Below are 19,690 nucleotides of genomic sequence, written 5' to 3'. Positions count from 1 at the left end.
AAAAAAAAAAANTTACCGCCTCTCTTTCACCAACCCACCTAATTCTCCGGCTCGGGAGAGAAATTTTCCCTACGCCCGGTGTATCCGAACATTGCGCGCATTTGAATTCAAAAAATCGAATCCTATAGAATGATGAATAAATAAATCAACCAATCAAATTGCGATTAATTTGATATAGTTCACGGCGCACGTACAGGGTGCAGGCGATTTCTTCTTCGTCTTCTCTCTCTCTCTCTCTACTATCTATCTCCATGACTGTTTTCTCTCTCTAAAACTCACGCTGTAAACAGGGGGGAGAGGAGAGGCTTTTTGAAGAAGCTTACAAAACGAGGGACCATTTAAGCAGCTGTGGAGTGTAGAGAGAGAGAGAGAGAGACCACGTCCCAATCCTTTGCTTTATTACCCTCTCCCTCGCTCTCTCTCTCTCCTCCTCTCCTTCCTCACTGTGGCGCTTTCAAAACCCCAAACCTAATTCCCAACACCCAAATCCCCATCGCACGCGACATCGGTTGGGGGGGGGGCGACCCGATCCGTCCCTTTCGAGCTTGGGGTTGCTTCATTCCTCGGCTTCGGCCAACGCTCTCGTGGGTTTTGAAGGGGACGGTGGGAATGTAGCTGATTCGATCGGCGGTGATCGAGAAATGTCTTCGGCTCCGGCTCTGGGCGCCGCTGCGGCGTCGAATGCGGTACGTATGTATGCTTTGTTTCACCTGATTTGAAATTTGTTCAATTTTGGAAGGTTATAAAGATGTGGTCTCTAGCATTTTTGGTCTTTAGCATTTTGTTTGTTATCTGTTGTGGTTCTGTGACTGAGAGAATTCGCGTCTACTGCATTTTTGGGGTATTGAAGGAGTGTATATTCTAGTGTTCGAGGTTGTGGAGGTGGTGATTTTGCTTTTAAAAGAGCCTTCTTTTGGGGCGATTCAGTATATTTTGCTTGCAAAAGAGGGATTTTTTTGCGAAATGCGGAATTTTTCGTGAGGGAGGTTGAGAATTGCAATTCAATGCGAGCAGAAAATGAAATTGCAAAATGTGGAGCTATAGATTGAGTAATGCAGCTGGGTTTTTTCTACTCCAGCTGTTATTTTAATGTAAGGAACGCATTTGTACTGCAATATGCACACAATGGCACCGAATTGCCAACATATTCTAAAGGGCGATTCACCATCACACTGTTCATTCTAGTGTGCGCTGCAGTGTGCTAGTGCATCGTGTAGTATGTTTACGTGTTCAGGATTTGTCTTATTCGCCTATAAGATCTACCAGATCTAGCTCATTAATTTCTGTGAATTGCCATTTATATAGCACTTACACATGTATGTTGGTAACTCTTTATTTTGTTTATCTCTTTTTTTTTTAATTAAATTACGTAATCTTATAGACTTCACGATGGTACACCTCAAAGTAATCCGGAGCACCATTCCGATGTATAAAATTACAAACTAATGCTTCCTTGATGGTCTATTTTCCTACAAAATTCATTTTGAATGTAAGCTTAGGCAACGACGACTCATATTGTTGAGGGGATTCTTTTGTTGGTTTATGAAACAAAAAGCTAGAGAATAGAGGGGGTATGCTTTATTTAAGAGGAAAACTATGCTAGTTTTGCATGTTCTTGCATGTTTGCCTTTTTTGACAACTGCATATTTATTTTGTTTCTGGTTTTTCCATCTTTGAACTTCTTCTACAGGTGTTCAAGAGTGGACCCCTTTTCATATCATCGAAAGGTTTGTTACTTGCTTTTCTTTACGGAAAGAACAGATGCATTCACTATTTCAAGATGCATGTTTGTGCATTTAAGCATGATGTTTAACTGAAACACAAAAGAGCTTTCATTGTTAAGCTAGGTTTTACCAATCAGATAGGCAATAGAACACTTGTTTATGTCTCTGTGATGTTTTTCAAGAATTTTGAGGTGCTAAAAGAAGCCATTGTAAACTTTTGAATTCTTCAACACTTCTCAATTATACAGTTATGAAAAACTGCTGTAAAGAAACAGAATTTGGCAATGCTAGTTTAAAATACTGTAGCGCCTGTTGATATGTTTATTTCCTGAGTTTAGATTAGCGGAGATCTCAAATTTTTTTCTTGAATCTTACCTTTTATCTGCTAAGTTCACAACTTATTTTCAGTTTTTTTTTGGTTTAGTGGTTCTATACTTTCATGAAAATATGAGAGTTTTACTTTTTTACATATGCGACTCATTCATGTCATTCTATTGTGAATAAGTGAAAGTCCAAGTTAGAGATTTACATTATGTAAGTCTGCTGACAAATTTTCCAACTTTCCATAGAGAGCTGTGTACCATGTGGAGCCTAGCAAGATTTAATATGTTCAAGTTTAATTGTGCCAAATTTGGTTGATCCCTGCACAGTTCATACTATTTGTTTTAGTTGTACTTGTTTCTATCATAGATGATAACACACAATTTGGCTACCCTTTTCGTAGAAATAACATGAAACATCACTGCACTCTGCAATGCTGTCAGTTGTCATATCAGATTTAATTATTTCAAAGATAATATGCTTATTGATCTTTGAGTACTTTGGACACTTTTGAACTATATCTGAAATTAAAACTTGAAATGGCCAACACTACTGGAAATGTCAAAACCAAAACCCAAAGAAGGTGGAGTCAATACAAAATTGGAACTCATTTATAGAAACTTCGAGTATGGGAAATCCAACTCTATTCTTGTGCATGTTATCAATATTGTCTCCTCATAATATATTACCTTTCATTCTTTTACATGTTTCTATAATCTAATCCCTATACAAGACTTCCTCTTTGTTTTTAACTTCAATCAGCCTTTGTTCATATATTTTGCAGGAATTGGTTGGAAATCATGGAAGAAGCGCTGGTTCATCCTCACGCGTACATCCTTAGTCTTCTTCAAGAGTGATCCTGTTAGTGTTCGTAAAGTCAATGCTATATTTCACAAATCCAGTTCTTATTTTATGCTCATTAAAACTTTGTAAATGATTTACTTTTTATAGTATTCGCCAAATAATGTGTGTATGATAATTAATAATTTTCTAGTGTGGGAACTCAAACATGAAAAACGGACTGTAATTTTCTTTGATTTACTTATGCTGTGTAAAAACAATATAATTGTGATGGTAGAAGTCTTTGTATTGTTTAGATGTCTTAATCTTGGCTAATTAGACTTTTTTTATCATTTTCTATATATGGGTAGTGAGAAATGGAGAATTGAATGTTTTCTTGATCTATTTTGAGAATTAAAAAGTTATACAGAGGGAATTCAACTTATTACTTTCTTCTCTTTTCCTTTTCTTGTTTGTTTCTTCTGTTGATTCTCTTTAAATCTTCTGTTTTGGAGTCACAGCTGAAATAAGCTCATATTATTCTTCTTTCCTGCTTCGAAAGAAATTGTTTGGCCCTCTTGTTTTTTTCTTTTTTTTGAATTTAAATCAAGTATTCGCTATATTTGGTTAATTGAGATCCAATTCTATATAGTCTCTCTATACTTTTAGAGTGCATGATTTTCTTCACATGAGAAATTAGAAACTTCTTACAAATACCTTTTCATATTTTAGAGTGCACTGCCCCAGAGAGGTGGTGAAGTGAATCTTACTTTGGGGGGCATTGACTTGAATAATTCAGGAAGGTATATCTCTCATTATACTTGTTCAAGTTTCTGCATGAATGTCATTCTGTAAGGGTTATGTTGTATACTATTCTGAAGGGTGTTTATATGTCCTTTGTTTGCAGTGTGGTGGTTAGGGAAGATAAGAAGTTGTTGACTGTGTTATTTCCAGATGGTCGTGATGGGCGAGCATTCACTCTTAAGGTGTTTCTTTTAGTTATACTATACAGTTTTTGGTCAATTGCAGATGGACAGAAAAGTTGATTGCTTTATTTATATGTATGTGTCATGTGCATAATGTACTTCGACCATACATTTTCTTCTTCATTTCCTTTGCAGGCAGAATCATCTGAAGACTTGTTTGAATGGAAAACTGCACTAGAAAATGCTCTTGTGCAAGCTCCAAATGCTGCTCTTGTCATGGGACACAATGGAATATTTCGTAATGAGAATACAGATGCATTTGAAGGATCCATTCAAGAATGTTCGTTCCTCTTCATTCCTTTCCGCAAGAAGATCATGCTTCATTGAACTTATAATATGAATAAAGCTGGTTTCTAGCTGTTGTTATCTTTGAGTCATAAAAGTTTCGTGTTTGGTAATTCTCTATCTTATATAGGGAGGGGCAAGCGCCCTATCAAATCATTGGTTGTTGGTAGGCCGATTCTCCTTGCACTCGAGGACATCGATGGAGGCCCTTCTTTTCTCGAAAAAGCTTTGCGTTTCCTGGAGAAATATGGTATGGCCTAATTACTTGATTCATTTGGCTAGGGTGTCCTACTAGTTTACCTGATATTAATTGTTGTTGCAAACTATAGGATTCCCTGTATACTAATGAGGTGTTTTTTTATCTTTGTACGCCAACTTTGGTTGGAAGAGTTTGACATAAAGACTAAGGTGTTTCTATAGTGCACATAAAACATGCAAAAATTTAGTAATCTTCAGCTTTGCAATCCCAGCAATCCAAGTTAGCATGTTTTTGTTATCCTGATACTCCTGAATTTTCATATTAGTCATAGCCAACAAGTGCTACAACCTGTTTATACTATTTACTTCTCACGTGTGCTGCTTTTAATTTTCTTTTTCGTAGTATCATTCGCAGTTATTGTTGAACTGCCTGCTAAAAATTTAGTGGTTATGCTTTCTAGTTGTCTTTCATTAAATATATTCAATTCCTAAGATGTGCATGGAGCAATATTTTTTTAGCCGAACCATTTTGGGTGGATTTATGGAAGTAAACTATTAGTTGCGTGAACATTCTGCTACAGGAACAAAGGTAGAAGGAATATTGCGTCAGTCAGCTGATGTTGAGGAAGTTGATCGGAGAGTGCAAGAGTATGAGCAAGGTTTCAAATCTTTCTATTCTGTGGACTCTACTTTTATCTGCATTATTTTGACTGTAGTTTATAGACAACAGTGGCTTGTGACCTCATTTGATCTCTCAAAAGTATGTTTATAGGATGAGAAATCTGTCCAAATGTGATCCTTTTGGTTATAGGCATGCTTTCTTTTAAATCAATTAACAGGTAGGATTGAGTTCACAGCAGATGAAGATGCTCATGTTGTTGGTGACTGTGTTAAGGTTCCACCCCCCCCCCCCCCCCCCCCTCCTTGCATTGATGAGTACCTAGTTTGCTGATTATTTCATTCAAGCTTAGTTGAGTTTTTTTAAAATTTTGGGACCCTATGAAATTGTTTGTCTAGCATGTTCTTCGGGAGCTACCATCTTCTCCAGTTCCTGCTTCCTGCTGTACTGCATTACTGGAAGCTTATAGTAAGTACATCTCTTCTGCTCTTCCAGAAAGGTCATATAAGTTCTCTTGGTTGCGTTTCTTCTTTTTTATGAATTTCTCTCTCTATCATGTTCTTTGATACAAGCTTTATATCTTAAGCCTTTAATAAACCCAAAAGGTCATATATCTTACGATATGTCCCAACCAGATTTAGCCTGTTATAAAACACAACCAGTTTTATCTCCCAACCAAATTTGGCCCGGAAGGAAGCTTATTTTACCATAATATTTTGATTAGATACATGTTGATTCATTTCCTTATAATTATCTTATTTTCCTGTAAAATTTCCTGTTAAGAACTGGAAAAGAAGGAAGCTCGCATTGATGCTATGCGGACTGCAATGTCAGAGGCATTTCCAGAACCAAATAGACGGCTGTTGCAGAGGTTATCTCCCACCTTGCCTTTCTGATAGAATTTATCTGTAAATTTCTGTTATAGTAATATCTGTTGTACTATTTCCAATTCTATGTTATATCTATATTCTTGTATATCTAGAAGCCGTTAAAACTATTCATGGTATTGATTACTGAACATTCTCTGTGCAAAACAAAAGTGGCAATGCTCTCAATATGCCGGCATTTTTGATAGTTCATCTGTATGATGAGTCCCACTTATCCATATGCATCCTCTGTCTAGACCTAAACTTAGTTATTCTAGTATAGTGCATTACTTGCTACATTGAAATCGTGTTAAGATCATGGATTTGAGTGCCATGACATGCAAGGATTAAAATGCCCATAGACACGGGTTGTATCCACCGTGCCATATCGTGCAAGCAAGATATCGGCACGATATTGTTTCCGTGTCGATGACACAACTTAAAACCCTCTATTCTTGAAATTAGTAAGTAATTTTTTCAATGAAGTTCAAAAGATTTGATAAAAATGCATAACAAATAATTTGCATATTTTGTTGCTAAAGAAAATAAATATTTCATGCTATTACTTGTCAGCACACATATATTTTTTGTGAACAGCACGTATCAGCACGGCCTAGCACGCACCGTGCCGTACAGTGCCAGCAAGTTTCCGGCACGATCCCATGCCACGATACTTAAATCCTTGGTGACACGGGGTCGTGCTGGAAACTTGCAAGCACGGTGCGTGCCGATGTGTGCCAGTCACAAAAAATATATGTGCCGACACATAATGGCATGAAATATTTATATTCTTTAGCAACAAAATAGTTTAACAATTTATTTTGTATCTTTATCAATTTTTTTGAACTTTGTTGATAAAATTACTTATTAATTTGAAGAATAGAGGGTTTTGAGCTGTACCATCGGCATGAGGACTGTATGTGCCGATATCTTTTTGGCATGATACGGCACGGTAGATACGGCCCATGCCGATGAGCATTTAAGTCTTTGGTTAAGATGCTGCTTCTGTTCTCTGACATGCTAATTGAACAAATATTGAAGATTTTTTCTTTTCAAGGATTTAGTTGTTGAAGGATGTGGTATTTCCATGTAGCTCACTGTGATTGTTATTAAGTTTACCACCACGATTAATTCCTGTTAAATTTGCTTACTGGAAGTTTTAAATATCATGCTGTTATCAGTAGATTGCGTGGTTTGCTTGTTTAATTTAAGCAGATGGTAGTTTTAATCTGGTGATATAAGGAAGTAACTAACGATTTTCAGTAAAGTTCGAATTAGCTGTTGGTTATTTAACATTTTCTGGTTGGTTGGTCAATTTAGTTTTTTAAAATCTTAATATTATTTCTTAACCACTTAGTGTGTTTGAATCTCAGGGTTTTGAAGATGATGCACATTATTACTTCTCATGCTACAGAGAATCGAATGGGTCCGTCAGCTGTTGCTACTTGCATGGCCCCTCTTTTGTTGCGGCCGCTTTTGGCTGGTGAATGTGAAATGGAGGATGAATTCGATATGAATGGTGATAATGCTGCTCAGCTTCTTGCTGCAGCAGCTGCTGCTAATAATGCGCAAGCAATTATCACGACCCTCTTGGAGGAATATGAGAATATATTCGACGTAAGATTCTTGCCAACTTCGAGGGTTGATTTTTTATATCTTATTTTTGTATTTGTTGATATCTTTTAGTCTCAAAAGTGATATTTGGTTGGTTAAATGGATTATATGACTTATCTTAGACTGAACAGCTTGAGATTTTAATTTTTTGTACCAAATCACAAGAAGCTTCTCTGTCTTATATAGGTTGACAGAACCTGAATAGAACCTGTTTTTTAAAATATTGTATAATTTAACAGAACCTGTCTTATAATTCTACAGGCTCACAGTTGTAATCCCTTTTTTCTTTGATGTGATATAGTTAGTAGTCTTTCTATACATTTGCAGTGAAAGTAGACATAATCTTTCGAATCCTAATTTGTTCTTCTTTGAAATTGTCCAAGCCATATTTAACAGTCTTCCTGCATCTTTTATTCAAGTTGTGCTATTATTGCCACTGTTTTTTTTTAAAAAAAAAAATCTTCCCCTTTCCAGGATGATAATCTTCATAGAGGCTCTACGTCTCCGGACTCTCAAGTTGAAGAGAGTGGCAGTGAAGATTCCGTAGATGATGAAAATACAGATGTGAAGGAAAATGGATATCATGATGCAGAAAATGTAGATCTGGAAGTGAATGATGAACGTGTTCTTAGTGGAAAACTAAGTGAAAGCAGTGGATATGATGGCAGTGATCTCTATGACTATAAGGTTTTCTTTTCATGTTGTTTACAGCTTTTCAACTTTGTGATGTCTTTGTAGTTATCTTGATGCTTCATTTTGTTTCTGTAGTATCTACTTCCATTACTCTAGAGATGAAGGTTGATTGCAGTTCAAATTGTGCTAGATGTTTGATTTTCACATTGATGCTTCTACAAGTACATTTAAGGGAAATATGGCTTTCTTACTGCATTTTTTATTGTCTTTGGCGACATTATTAAGTTATGGGCCAATTGCTTTTGTGCACAGCACGCTTTTATGCTTGTTTACCTGAAGCTACTAAGAACCAACTCTTTTCCCTTGCTGGTGACATCTAACTTTTCGATTAACTTGTTGATTATGTATATGTCACTAGAAAATTCTTCGATTAGTGATTCTGGTCTGCTTTATTATGTTTTTGCACATTCCTTGTAGAATAACTTAGTTACTTGGTCCTTTTTTTTTTCTTATATTAGTTTATATCTAACTCGAGCTTGCTGGTTTTTTAATAACATGTTTCAATATTGTTTTGTTTGCTGCTTTTCTGCCTCATATAAGCTTGTCTCTTCTGACTGCCTGCTCATTTATCCTGTTTCTATCTTTCTAATTTGAAAACCAGGCTTTTGCCGATGATGGCTCAGATGCCCAATCACCTAGAGATAATCAAGATTCAGCTGCGAAGACAGATTTATGTCAAGATCTACAAGCTCGTTTTGATGAGCTTGGTTCAACTAACATCAAAATGGCAGTGACTGAAAAAGGCACACCTAGTCGGTTACCGATCCGTGAGACTCCGCAGTCGATGGGAGAGATCCTGTCTAATATGGATCCTGGAACTTCTTTCCCATCTTATGAAGTGGAGAAATTTGTTGACAGACACCCAAGTAAACAAAATGGATTGCACAAACAAGTGAAGCGAACCAACTTCTGGGGACGAAACAATGTAAGTCAATCGGCATGTACTTTAGGATCACTTTGCATTGTAAATTTGAACTGTGAATTTTTTAATTCTAATTTAAAACTGTCCTTTTATGATTATTTGTTTACTTTTTATTTGATCTAGTTGTATTTTTCTTCTTTTTAGTTCCTCTTGGAATTAGACGGACATGTTTCTGTGTTTGAGCTTTGAACCTCTTTATATTTGGAAATATTATTTATAAAATCTCTCATTTTCTGTTACATTTTTCTTAATCCTGGATTATGGGCTCTATTAGTCGTCTGCTACTCAATTTTGGAATTAATTTAAAGCTTTCTGGTGTTGATTCTGCTTTGAAATATTGTAGGCCAGAAAGAACCAGCCAATGGAATCAGTTGATTCATCTGGTGAAGAAGAGTAAGTTCTTTTCGAGTTTCATTTAGTGTGCTTTCCTGAAATATGCATCATTATCTTGAATTCTATCCAACCTGTTGGATAATCTTATGGATTTCTGATCTTCACTGTCTTTGTCTTCCTCTAAAGTCTGATAACTCGCGCAAATTTTATGATTGTACAAGGGAGTAGTCTAATTCCTAGGGGGAAAAAAAACAATTTACTCTCCTCCTAATTTCTTCAAAGGACTGTTGAATTATGGATTTAATTTTCTTACGACTTGGGATGGTGAAGCACTCATTGGAACTTAATGATTTACTGTTGAAATAGTTTAATTTATGCCGTTTCTCAGACTGTACTTCTTTTTCAGGCTTGCTATTCATAGGCTCGAGATGACAAAGAATGATCTCCAGATTAGGATTGCTAAGGAGGTATAAAACAATATTTTATTTGCGAGATTATCTTTTCTTAAGGTGATAAAATAACTGAAACATTTAACATGAGATGGAAATTACTTTTCTCAGGCCAAAGGGAATGCTATTCTCCAAGCTAGTTTGGAAAGAAGAAAACAGGCCTTGCATGAGCGTCGTTTAGCTCTAGAACAAGATGTATGCATTTTTCTTTTACCCCTTACTTGTGCACCATTGATAGGCTATTAGCTTTCTGGCTATACATTGATGGTCATGTCCTTATTTATCTCGGCATATTGAGCATTTTAGCTTCATATGCTTTCTTAATCTGTAACATAGACATTAACTAGATAAGTTTAATATTTATTGTTATATTTAGAGATGCTGTGCTTTGCACTCTTAGTTATGTGACCAGTGACCCTCCACATTAGCCTTTGGCTATTCTTGGTTCACCAAACTGATGAGATGACTGAACTGTACATGATGTGGGTGAAAATCACAATAGATTAAATGCCTGGCCTGGTTCTGGAACACTTCTCTTTTCCAGAAAACTGAAGCTTCTAGCTAATAAATTATTTGGAGCTTTTGTTGTGATAGGAAGATAAATTGAGCTTACCGGTCTCAAAAGCAAAAGCTCCAAAGTGAAATTTCTGCTCTTGCCATGAGAAGAAAGTATAAAGGAGAATTTGATAGGAAAAATATTAATGCTTCTTTGAATAGCTCCATTCATACAGCACTAGTGTTATAGAAGCTTCAGCTGTGCCAACGAAGTTCTAATTTTCCGTTCAGGAAGTTAATTTTATTTGCACATGCCAAATATGTTGAGATACTAGGTGTAGCGTGCACTTGTGGGATTGAACTATCTGGAAAAACGTCTAATACTCTCTATTGGCTACTTGTGTAGGTCTCTAGATTGCAAGAGCAGTTGCAAGCTGAGAGGGATCTTAGAGCTGCATTAGAGGTTGGGCTGAGCATGTCTTCTGAACAGTTTTCAAACTCACGTGCTATGGATTCGAAGGTATGTATCTTGTGGCTCCTATGAATTCTATTACTGGTGTAATGGATACATCATACATGACCTCTTGTTTTATATATCTAAAAGACACGGGCAGAACTTGAGGAGATTGCCCTAGCTGAAGCAGATGTTGCAAGGTTGAAAAAGAAGGTCGCGGAACTGCATCTCCAACTTAACCAACAACGCCAGCATCACTATGGATCTTTTGTTGATGCTAGCGGTCACTATCAAAATTTTCCAGCTCCAATCTCACAACAGTAAGACTGGTGAAACTTAATTTATTGTATTGTGTTCAGATTTACACGAAACCTTTTTTCTTCTTATAGAATCTGCTACGTTTCTTCAATCATGCATGAACTGATAGAACATCTTCCATTCAATCTTTATCTCTCCTCCAATCATTGTTCTGCTCCACCATGATATCACAAGTGACATCAGAATCCAAGTGCCAATCAATGAGGCCAAATACTCTACTCTGATCCTAGATCCTTAAGGAAGAGCAATCAAGTGATTTAAAAACAAAACTGCCACAATCTTGCAAAAGATGGAAGTCGTGATGCATGATTATTCTTAAATAACATTTCATTAATAAGATACTGTTTGCTGGGTCAGATGCTGTATTTGATTATCTCAAATCCAATTTTATCTAAAATACTTTCTGGAGCTGAATGCTAAGGTTTGTACTGTTCTTTTCATCATTATGCATGCTGCTTCTATTGATTGCCTGTTTGATCCTGTAAAGAAATTGTATTATTTTGGTGAGCGGTGACCCTTATTAACGGATATTATTTTGTTGATATACTATTTTGGGTTTCTAATGTGGCAGGAAGACTGTTCAGCATGACTTCGATATGAGCCTTGCTTTCTGCAACCATGAGAAGAAGCAAAGGAATGAGGTACTTTCCCTATTTCTCTCTTGCGAGCTAGCAATTTTGAACTTTTCATTTGCTTTTAAATGTACACTTGACATCTTAGTAAGTCACATTTGCATGGTAGTTACTTCATCTTCGCTGCTTTACATACATTCCGTAGCTTCTCCATTCTTTAACTCAATTCACTTTATGTGATCCCCTGGGCTCCAAGTGATCACGTTAAGCTAATTGAATTATTTAGAACCTGTTGCATACTGACCGGACAATGTTTCAAGTTCTGTCTGAAATTTTTAATAGTTTTATTACACTAATGGAGAAATACACTTTACTATGAATTTTGTGGTGTATACATTAAAATGGTTACATGAATAATTTATTGTGAAAAATCTATGGCGTACAATAAGCCTTTATCTCAGCGATTTACCGATGCAAAAACCATTTTTTTCTTAACATACAGGAGGGGTCGTCGGGAATAGATTGGAAGAGCACCAAGCAGCAAATGCCAACTTACGCTACTTCAAAGCATCTCTCGAGGAAATATTCTTTGGATTCAAGTGAATCAACAAGGACGGAGGCATCGGCGAGTATATCGGTGGAATCAATCTCTGATGTCACTGCTACTAACCCTAAAATTAGTGAGGTGGGCAAACCGAATTTATCATAATTGTGATCATGTACCTTTTATTTCAGTAATGAAAATGAGTCTATCTTTTGTTTTTCCTTAATAGGGTATCGGGTATCCGAGGCAGCCGTTAGTGGCATCTTCTACTCTGGTGGAGCTCACGACGCGACTCGATTTCTTCAAGGAGCGGCGCTCGCAGCTGATCGAACAACTCCATAGTCTCGATTTAAGTCACGGAGCCGTCCCTTCCCAAGGGTTTGTGTACAAATCATCACCTCCGTGGAACAGCCCAAGATGAGAAAGAGTGCGAGAGCGATAGCAAGACACCATTTGTATCTATCCATGCTATTGTAAATGTTCGATCCAAGTCATCAATTTCCATTCACTTCGTGTTCCGACTTTGTGCATCATGCGCAGTTCTGATTGCAGATTTCTTTTTTCTTCTTTCAACTTTTGTAAAGATTCATTTGTGAGAATGTAAATGCTTAAGGTTTGATCTTCGGTTTGTCATTTTTGCTGAGTACCTAAGTATACATGAATCAAGCAAAATTTGTGATATTTTGAGAGTCATTGTCATGGAAGATGTTAGAAGACACGCAACGGCGCCAATTTAAGCATGGCTGTTACATTATTATTCCTTTCACGTCGCCTATCAATAACAGAAATATATCACTTGATGTGACGCAGTGCATCGTCCTTGCCGTCTATTTATAGCACAACTCCTACTTTCCGTTCATACTATGTTTTTTGAGATATAGGTAGCATGCTACCCATTTCGTCTATTTCATATAGAAATAAACTTAATTGGATATGTAAATCAACTAGAATTCGAACTTGGGTCTCAGGTACCAACCACAAGCCCTTTGTCACTTGTTCTAGGGAAACTTCGAATCAACTAGGATTCGAACTACCGACCGTCCCTAGAGCAAGTGACAAAGGGCTTGGTGGTTGGTACCCGAGATCCAAATTCGAATCCTAGTTGATTCACATTTCTAGCTAAGTTTATTTCTAAATGAAATAAACGAAGCGGGTAGCGTGCTACCTATCTCTCAAAAAAAAAAAACTAGGATTCGAACTTTCCGTTCATACTATTAATCTGTTTGATATAATACTATTATTATGTTGAATATAAATATTTAAAATATCGCTTTCTGGATCACCGGTAGCATTAGTTCTTGGGGACAAATAATTATTTCATATTATTTAACATAATATATTTTATTAATAATAAGACGGCTTAACATTGGAAATTATATGTAGGCTTTTGTTGATCCTATCTATAACACTTTAGATTAAATTTAAATTAAGCTCACTATAGTGAAGTGGGAACTGAATTTTAGGCTACGGCGATGTCACTACCGTTCAGTGATCCATCCTCTTGATCTCTAAGCTTTGCTGGGAAGGGAAATGCCCATGTAGAGCATCTTACAACAAAAATTTTATGAAAAAACTTTTGATATAAAACTATTCCATCCATATTGGCACGAATTTTGAAGCCACACTGGTGGTGAACGAAAGAGTCCCGTTTGGAACCTCCCCATAAGTACTTTTGTTCCATTTGCTTATCTGGCTATGGTGTGGTGTGGACGCACCACCAAACGGTGCCCCACACAACTCACTCGACAAAGCCCAACGAAAACGAAACGTATTTGTGAATCGTAAGCGCTAACTAATTAACTATTCCAAAAGTATATACTGATAGGAAGGACGCATCTATCGCACTTAAAGGCTCAGCCACAGTGCTCGCAGGCTTCGATCTGACTCAACCCATTTAGACGTTAGGTCTATTATTAGGCTTCTTGCCATTAGATCTCTTGTAAACCGCATCTCCACTCAACTTATTAGGCTTATCCAACTCAAGTAATTAGTTTCCTAAGTCTATTGTCACAGGACAGGATGTTATACCTATTTTAACCCAATAATAAATAGCTAACAGTATTGGCTTTCCAATCTCTATCAAAACAAATATAAAAAAAAAAAGTTTACTGACACTAATTTACCACTCTATAACCAACCATAATAAATAAATTAAAATATAATTTATCACCATTATTTAGAATAGTTCATCGACATTCCATTCGGTTCATAATAGATATTTGTATGGTATAAAAATACTTTAATAAAAGTAAAAACAACAGTAAATTGAAGACCAACTAACTAGGCCGTGCACAGGTGTTAGTTGCAACCAGAGATTTTAAATGCTCTACTTACATCCTCATCATTTACGTGGTACGTGTCAAAAAATAAACTTCACCCATGCAACTCGTAATCCTATTATACTACTACTATTCTTTATCTTTATCTTTATTGCCAATCTCTGAAAACCTAATGAATCTCTTAGATGTGCTTTTAATTAGATTGTCCCCCTATCAAATGTATTAAAGTAGTAATAAAATTTGCCCATTTGGTTTTATGTGAATTTATAAATATCTTGTCCGTATTCATTTTATTATTTAAAAAATTATTGGCCACACAAGTACACAACTATAAAAAATGTGAACCAATTCCGGATACTATATTAAAGAGTTCAAATTAGCTAATATAAAAAATTTAAATTTATAGATAAAGATGCTCTCCATATTATGTAAAAATTAGAATATTTTATGTGATCCCACTTAATTAGCACCCCCACGGCAAAGTAAAGCACATGCACATTTTTTGTGCGAATCTTTAAACAATAATCAAAATAACAATTACATATTCCCTCTGTCCCTCTCCTTTTCGTGTGTGTGTGTATATATATATATATATATATATATATATGTATAGATAGATAGGTAGATACATTCACCAAAGACAAAAGAAAAGAACCCACCGATAAAAAGCTACAGAGGTTTGAGTCGGTCACGCGCACAACCCTCTTTACTCGGGTTTCTGGTACACTCCAACCTCNAGTTGCATAGCTTGGCAAGTGATTACGCCCACAGATAGCTACGATTGTTGAGCTATGTCTGAATAGTTTGTAGTTTGAACACACACACATACACACCAAAGGAGGAGGGAGGAGGAGGAGGAGGAGGAGGAGGAGACATTGATAAATGATGAAGCTGCTTTGGTTGTTGTTTTGGGTGGAGGTATTAACGGGCGTGGGGGGATTGGGAAATGGAGGAGGAGGAGGAGGAGACATTGATAAATGATGAAGCTGCTTTGGTTGTTGTTTTGGGTGGAGGTATTAACGGGCGTGGGGGGATTGGGAAATGGGGCGGACCCGATAAGCACGGTGGTGGTGGTGGTGATGGAGAACCGGTCGTTCGACCACATGCTGGGGTGGATGAAGGGTCGGAACCCGGAAATCAACGGCGTGGACGGGTCGGAGTGGAACCCGGTGTCGGCGTCGGACCCGGACGCGGCGCGGGTCTACTTCGCGGACGGGGCCCAGTTCGTGGACCCGGACCCGGGGCACTCGTTCCAGGCCATACGCGACCAGGTGTTCGGGTCCAACGACACGTCGGCGGCGCCGGCCCCGATGAACGGGTTCGTGCAGCAGGCGCGCTCCATGTCGGAGAACATGACCGCCGCCGTCATGAACGGCTTCCGCCCCGACCTGCTGCCCGTCTACGCCGCCCTCGTCCAGGAGTTCGCCGTCTTCGACCGCTGGTTCGCCTCCGTCCCCTCGTCCACGCAGCCCAACCGCTTGTTCGTCCACTCCGCCACCTCCCACGGCGCCACCAGCAACGACGCCAGGTACTCCGCTCGCTCTATCCAACTGAGCTATTTCTTTTTTTTCAACATTAAAAAAAAATAAAAATATATGATTTATTTTTTTTAAGATAAAAAAATAAAATTTACATCTGTAATCATTTTATTATTATTTGTTTGTATCTGCAATGATTGATGAGGTGGGAGTGAATCTCGATATGTGAGAACGGAAGTATGTCACGCTGGCCAACTCCATTTGACAGAGGTAGGGCCCGGTCAGTACATGGTTTAGATAGATTAAGGAGAGGACTGAAATAAAATAAAAATGTTGACATACGCACACACCGCGCCTGTTGTCGGTGGGGGGAGATTTGAGATAAAAACTCGATTTAAACTTTTTTTTTATATTTTTAAATATAAAATTATAGTCATCATCATCAGTACAAAAGATTCAAATTATTATACAAATTTACAAATTTTTACATAAAACAGTACAATTTCTAAGTTGTTTTTTTTTTTTTTTGTTGGAGAGAGATAGTACGCTATCCGCTTTGTTTATTTCATTTAAAAATAAATTTAGCTGAAAATATGAATTAACCATAATTCGAACTTGAGATCTTGGACACCAACTATCAAATTTTTTGTCACTTGATATAGAAACGGTCGGTCTAAGTAGTAATTTTTGAATTCAAATTCTATAGTGTGAGAAATTGAGTAGATACTACTAATTGAAAAAATTATCAATGTCTGAGATTGCGCAAATTATCAATGTCTGAGATTGCGCTTTCAATTTTTTATTTTGTTATCTTCAGAGGGCAACCTCAGTGGGTCCCAATTTTTAATTATGCAGTGACTTCGATGTTGATGATGAAAGGAATATAGATAGCTACTGTTTATCATGAGATTGCGTCCCATGTGAGTCGTTATCATCATCATTATTAAGCTCTTTAAGAAGCAAAATTATTGCAAGCGCAATTTGTGGACGGAAAAAGCTACTTTTCCTTTTTTTTTTTTTTTCCTTTATTTTTTTTTTACCTTTTGTGCATGGTTATATAAGATTGAGCTAACGCACTGGAGCGCACCTAATTGTTATCAACATAATCAAAAAGTAGTAGTTATGTCGACATCCGTGATTATAGCGGGGGACTTCAATTTCAATAGGATTGGGTACTAACGCAACAATCCAATTAATTTAGTCTACGGTGCGCCACCAAGTGTTGACCATTTGCGTCACGAATTAAGCTCTTCGGTGCGAGACCTAATAAAACTGGACTAAAGTTGTACTAAAATAAAAGTATAAAAAGATTAAAAAAAAAGGTCAAAATTGTAGATAGAGGAGTTCGTCAAATTCACTAAGTTTACTGAACTCTGGTTTATGCAGTAATAAGTACCTTTTCTATTAGTACTTCTCACTTGTAGTAAAATAAAGCATTACTACGCAAATTAATTGGTTATTATTACATTACGTATGTGATGCTAACAATGTTTGTAACAATGCATCGGTAGAAAAACAGATCTTGCAATTGTAGAAATTCGATCGCCTAATAATAGACATGACAAGGATAATTATAATGATGCTGCAGCGTACGAAAAATTCTAGAATACAACTGGTATATTGGTGACGTGGTGTAACAAACCAATCAAAAGTATCCTTTTAGGGGTATATGTCCCATCATGATTGTAAAAAAATATTTTTATTATACTTTTATTTAAAAATAAGAAATGTGATTAGCTTGTTATTGATGACGTGGTGCAAGTGTGACAGTGTAGAATTCCTCGCAGCTTACTGGCGAAGGGCTACCCGCAAAGGACGATATTCGACAACATCCACGACGCGGGGCTCTCTTTCGGCGTATACTACCAAGACGTGCCGGCCGTTTTGTTCTACCGTAGCCTTCGCAAGCTCAAGTACATCACCAAGTTCTACTCCTACGCCGGAAAATTCAAGGAACATGCGAGCAAAGGCGCTCTCCCCAACTACGCCGTCATCGAGCAGCACTACTTGGACTCCAAGGCTCATCCCGCCAACGACGATCACCCGTCTCACGACGTCTACCAAGGCCAGCTGTTCATCAAGGAGATCTACGAGACCCTGCGTGCCAGCCCCCAGTGGAACCAGACTCTCTTGATTATTACTTACGACGAGCACGGCGGGTTCTTTGATCATGTTCCTACGCCCGTCCAGGGCGTTCCCAGCCCCGACGACATTGTTGGCCCGGACCCTTTCTTCTTTACGTTCGATCGATTGGGAGTGAGGGTTCCGACGATTATGGTTTCACCCTGGATTGAGAAGGGAACCGGTGAGTAATGTCGGAATCGATGAGTTGAGGACGTGTTCTCTTCTTCTTCTTCTTCTTCTTCTTCTTTCGTATTAAAAGCAATGAATGTTGACGGTGTACCATTCACTGGTTGCAGTTGTTCACGGTCCGAATGGTGTTCCGACCGCAACCTCGGAGTATGAGCATTCGTCCATTCCTGCAACTGTAAAGAATCTTTTCAATCTCTCATCGCCTTACTTGACGAAGAGAGATGCATGGGCTGGAACGTTTGAGGGAATTTTGCAGACGCGGACCGAACCTAGGACGGATTGCCCAGGTGATCAGATAGCTAACAAATTCTCAGAATATATATAGAATGAGCTTTTTGTGTCAATGTCACTAATAGCAACATGTTTCTTGAAACAACTTGAACTCATGAACAACATGTTTCTCTTCTGTGTCAATACTCAAATACTCAATATAATCAATCATGTTGATGATACGAATTCTAACTGGTTTCTCGATCGTCAAATTAATGCAGTTGAACTCCCCATGCCTGTGAAGATCAGGGACGGCGAGGCCAACGAAGAAGCCAAGCTGAGCGAGTTCCAGCAGGAGCTCATGCAGCTCGCGTCGGTGCTCAACGGCGATCACCTCCTCACGAGCTTGCAAGAAAGGATAGCGAAGCAGATGAATGTCCGCGAAGGCATCGCCTACATGCGGGGCGCCGTCAAGCGCTTCTTCGAAGCAGGAGTGTCTGCGAAGCGTATGGGGGTCGACGAGGAGCAGATCGTGAAGATGAGGCCGTCCCTCACCTCTCGGACTTCGCCTTCGGCCGCAGCTGTTCATCCTTAACTAGCAAAGAGTTTGTGGTGAAAGATGCATGTTTAGAAATCTTTGTTAGAGAGATCTACAAAAAGCAAGCATTATATTCTTTAGGATGAAACGAAATGCTTGTGAAATTATATATAGGATGCAAACTTAGTCTGTAAATGGAGATTGGTTAGAACAAGTGGGAATCAAGTGTTTCTCAATATTTAATCAATAAAATATCTCAATTATGTTGTCACCTACCAAGAACTATTTGGTTTTCTGTTTGAGATTACGAGGACATTAGGAAATTAATTATTGAAGGCTCAATCTCAGTCGCTGATCACTAACGATTTTGATATTGTAAAATTACTTCTAACGATTCTAGAATTAGATTTTAATGCTTACTTCTAAGGATTCTAGATTTATTTTATGCGTGGAAAAATCCCTATTTTACTATCCTTTCAAAGGAATCATCTGTACATCTCGATGAGTGGAAAAATCAGAGTACTAAAAATCCTAAAAAATCATTCTAAATTTTTCTCAAGAAAATTCAATACTTCCAACTAATCAACCTTTTTTAATGCACAATATATAACTAACCATCCACAATAAATTTTTCTCAACACTGGGAAAATGAGAAAACTCAATACTCAAACTAGTTCTTCGGATGATCTACACAATCCA

General features: G+C 37.6%; 2 protein-coding genes across 4 annotated transcripts; both read left to right on the top strand.

The window, feature by feature from the left end:
* On the top strand, window positions 244–12,927 carry LOC109708442 (rho GTPase-activating protein 7-like). Of its 2 annotated transcripts, none has more exons than XM_020230187.1 (22): window positions 244–686; window positions 1,691–1,727; window positions 2,830–2,906; window positions 3,558–3,628; window positions 3,733–3,811; window positions 3,947–4,091; window positions 4,227–4,346; window positions 4,876–4,953; window positions 5,134–5,189; window positions 5,312–5,381; window positions 5,697–5,784; window positions 7,153–7,396; window positions 7,868–8,080; window positions 8,688–9,011; window positions 9,352–9,401; window positions 9,748–9,808; window positions 9,902–9,985; window positions 10,692–10,805; window positions 10,890–11,059; window positions 11,629–11,698; window positions 12,132–12,314; window positions 12,403–12,927. In XM_020230187.1, exons 1-22 carry the CDS (start codon window positions 642–644, stop codon window positions 12,592–12,594), a joined length of 2,571 nt encoding a protein of 856 aa, XP_020085776.1. In that variant the 5' UTR covers window positions 244–641; the 3' UTR covers window positions 12,595–12,927. The 2 variants fall into 2 exon arrangements, with proteins under 2 accessions (XP_020085776.1, XP_020085777.1); XM_020230188.1 differs by lacking the exon at window positions 244–686 and adding an exon at window positions 822–1,091.
* LOC109708443 (non-specific phospholipase C2) lies at window positions 15,267–19,264 on the top strand. Of its 2 annotated transcripts, none has more exons than XM_020230189.1 (5): window positions 15,267–15,370; window positions 15,466–15,980; window positions 17,718–18,235; window positions 18,351–18,530; window positions 18,735–19,264. In XM_020230189.1, exons 1-5 carry the CDS (start codon window positions 15,335–15,337, stop codon window positions 19,046–19,048), a joined length of 1,563 nt encoding a protein of 520 aa, XP_020085778.1. In that variant the 5' UTR covers window positions 15,267–15,334; the 3' UTR covers window positions 19,049–19,264. The 2 variants fall into 2 exon arrangements, with proteins under 2 accessions (XP_020085778.1, XP_020085779.1); XM_020230190.1 differs by having other exon boundaries at window positions 15,323–15,351; window positions 15,447–15,980.

This window comes from Ananas comosus, linkage group 4 (assembly GCF_001540865.1).
Source record: "Ananas comosus cultivar F153 linkage group 4, ASM154086v1, whole genome shotgun sequence".
NCBI lineage: Eukaryota > Viridiplantae > Streptophyta > Magnoliopsida > Poales > Bromeliaceae > Ananas > Ananas comosus.
This window is presented reverse-complemented; position numbering and strand designations above follow the sequence as displayed.

Excerpts from the sequence above, each read along its gene's own strand:
- LOC109708443 (XM_020230189.1), top strand. The coding sequence starts at position 15,335 with ATGATGAAGCTGCTTTGGTTGTTGTTTTGGGTGGAG. Across the intron at positions 15,371-15,465 it reads GGTTGTTGTTTTGGGTGGAG|GTATTAACGGGCGTGGGGGG; the intron begins GTATTAACGGGC and ends TTTTGGGTGGAG. Across the intron at positions 18,236-18,350 it reads CTGGATTGAGAAGGGAACCG|TTGTTCACGGTCCGAATGGT; the intron begins GTGAGTAATGTC and ends CACTGGTTGCAG.
- LOC109708442 (XM_020230187.1), top strand. The coding sequence starts at position 642 with ATGTCTTCGGCTCCGGCTCTGGGCGCCGCTGCGGCGTCGAATGCG. Across the intron at positions 7,397-7,867 it reads AATATGAGAATATATTCGAC|GATGATAATCTTCATAGAGG; the intron begins GTAAGATTCTTG and ends TCCCCTTTCCAG. Across the intron at positions 10,806-10,889 it reads CACGTGCTATGGATTCGAAG|ACACGGGCAGAACTTGAGGA; the intron begins GTATGTATCTTG and ends TATATCTAAAAG.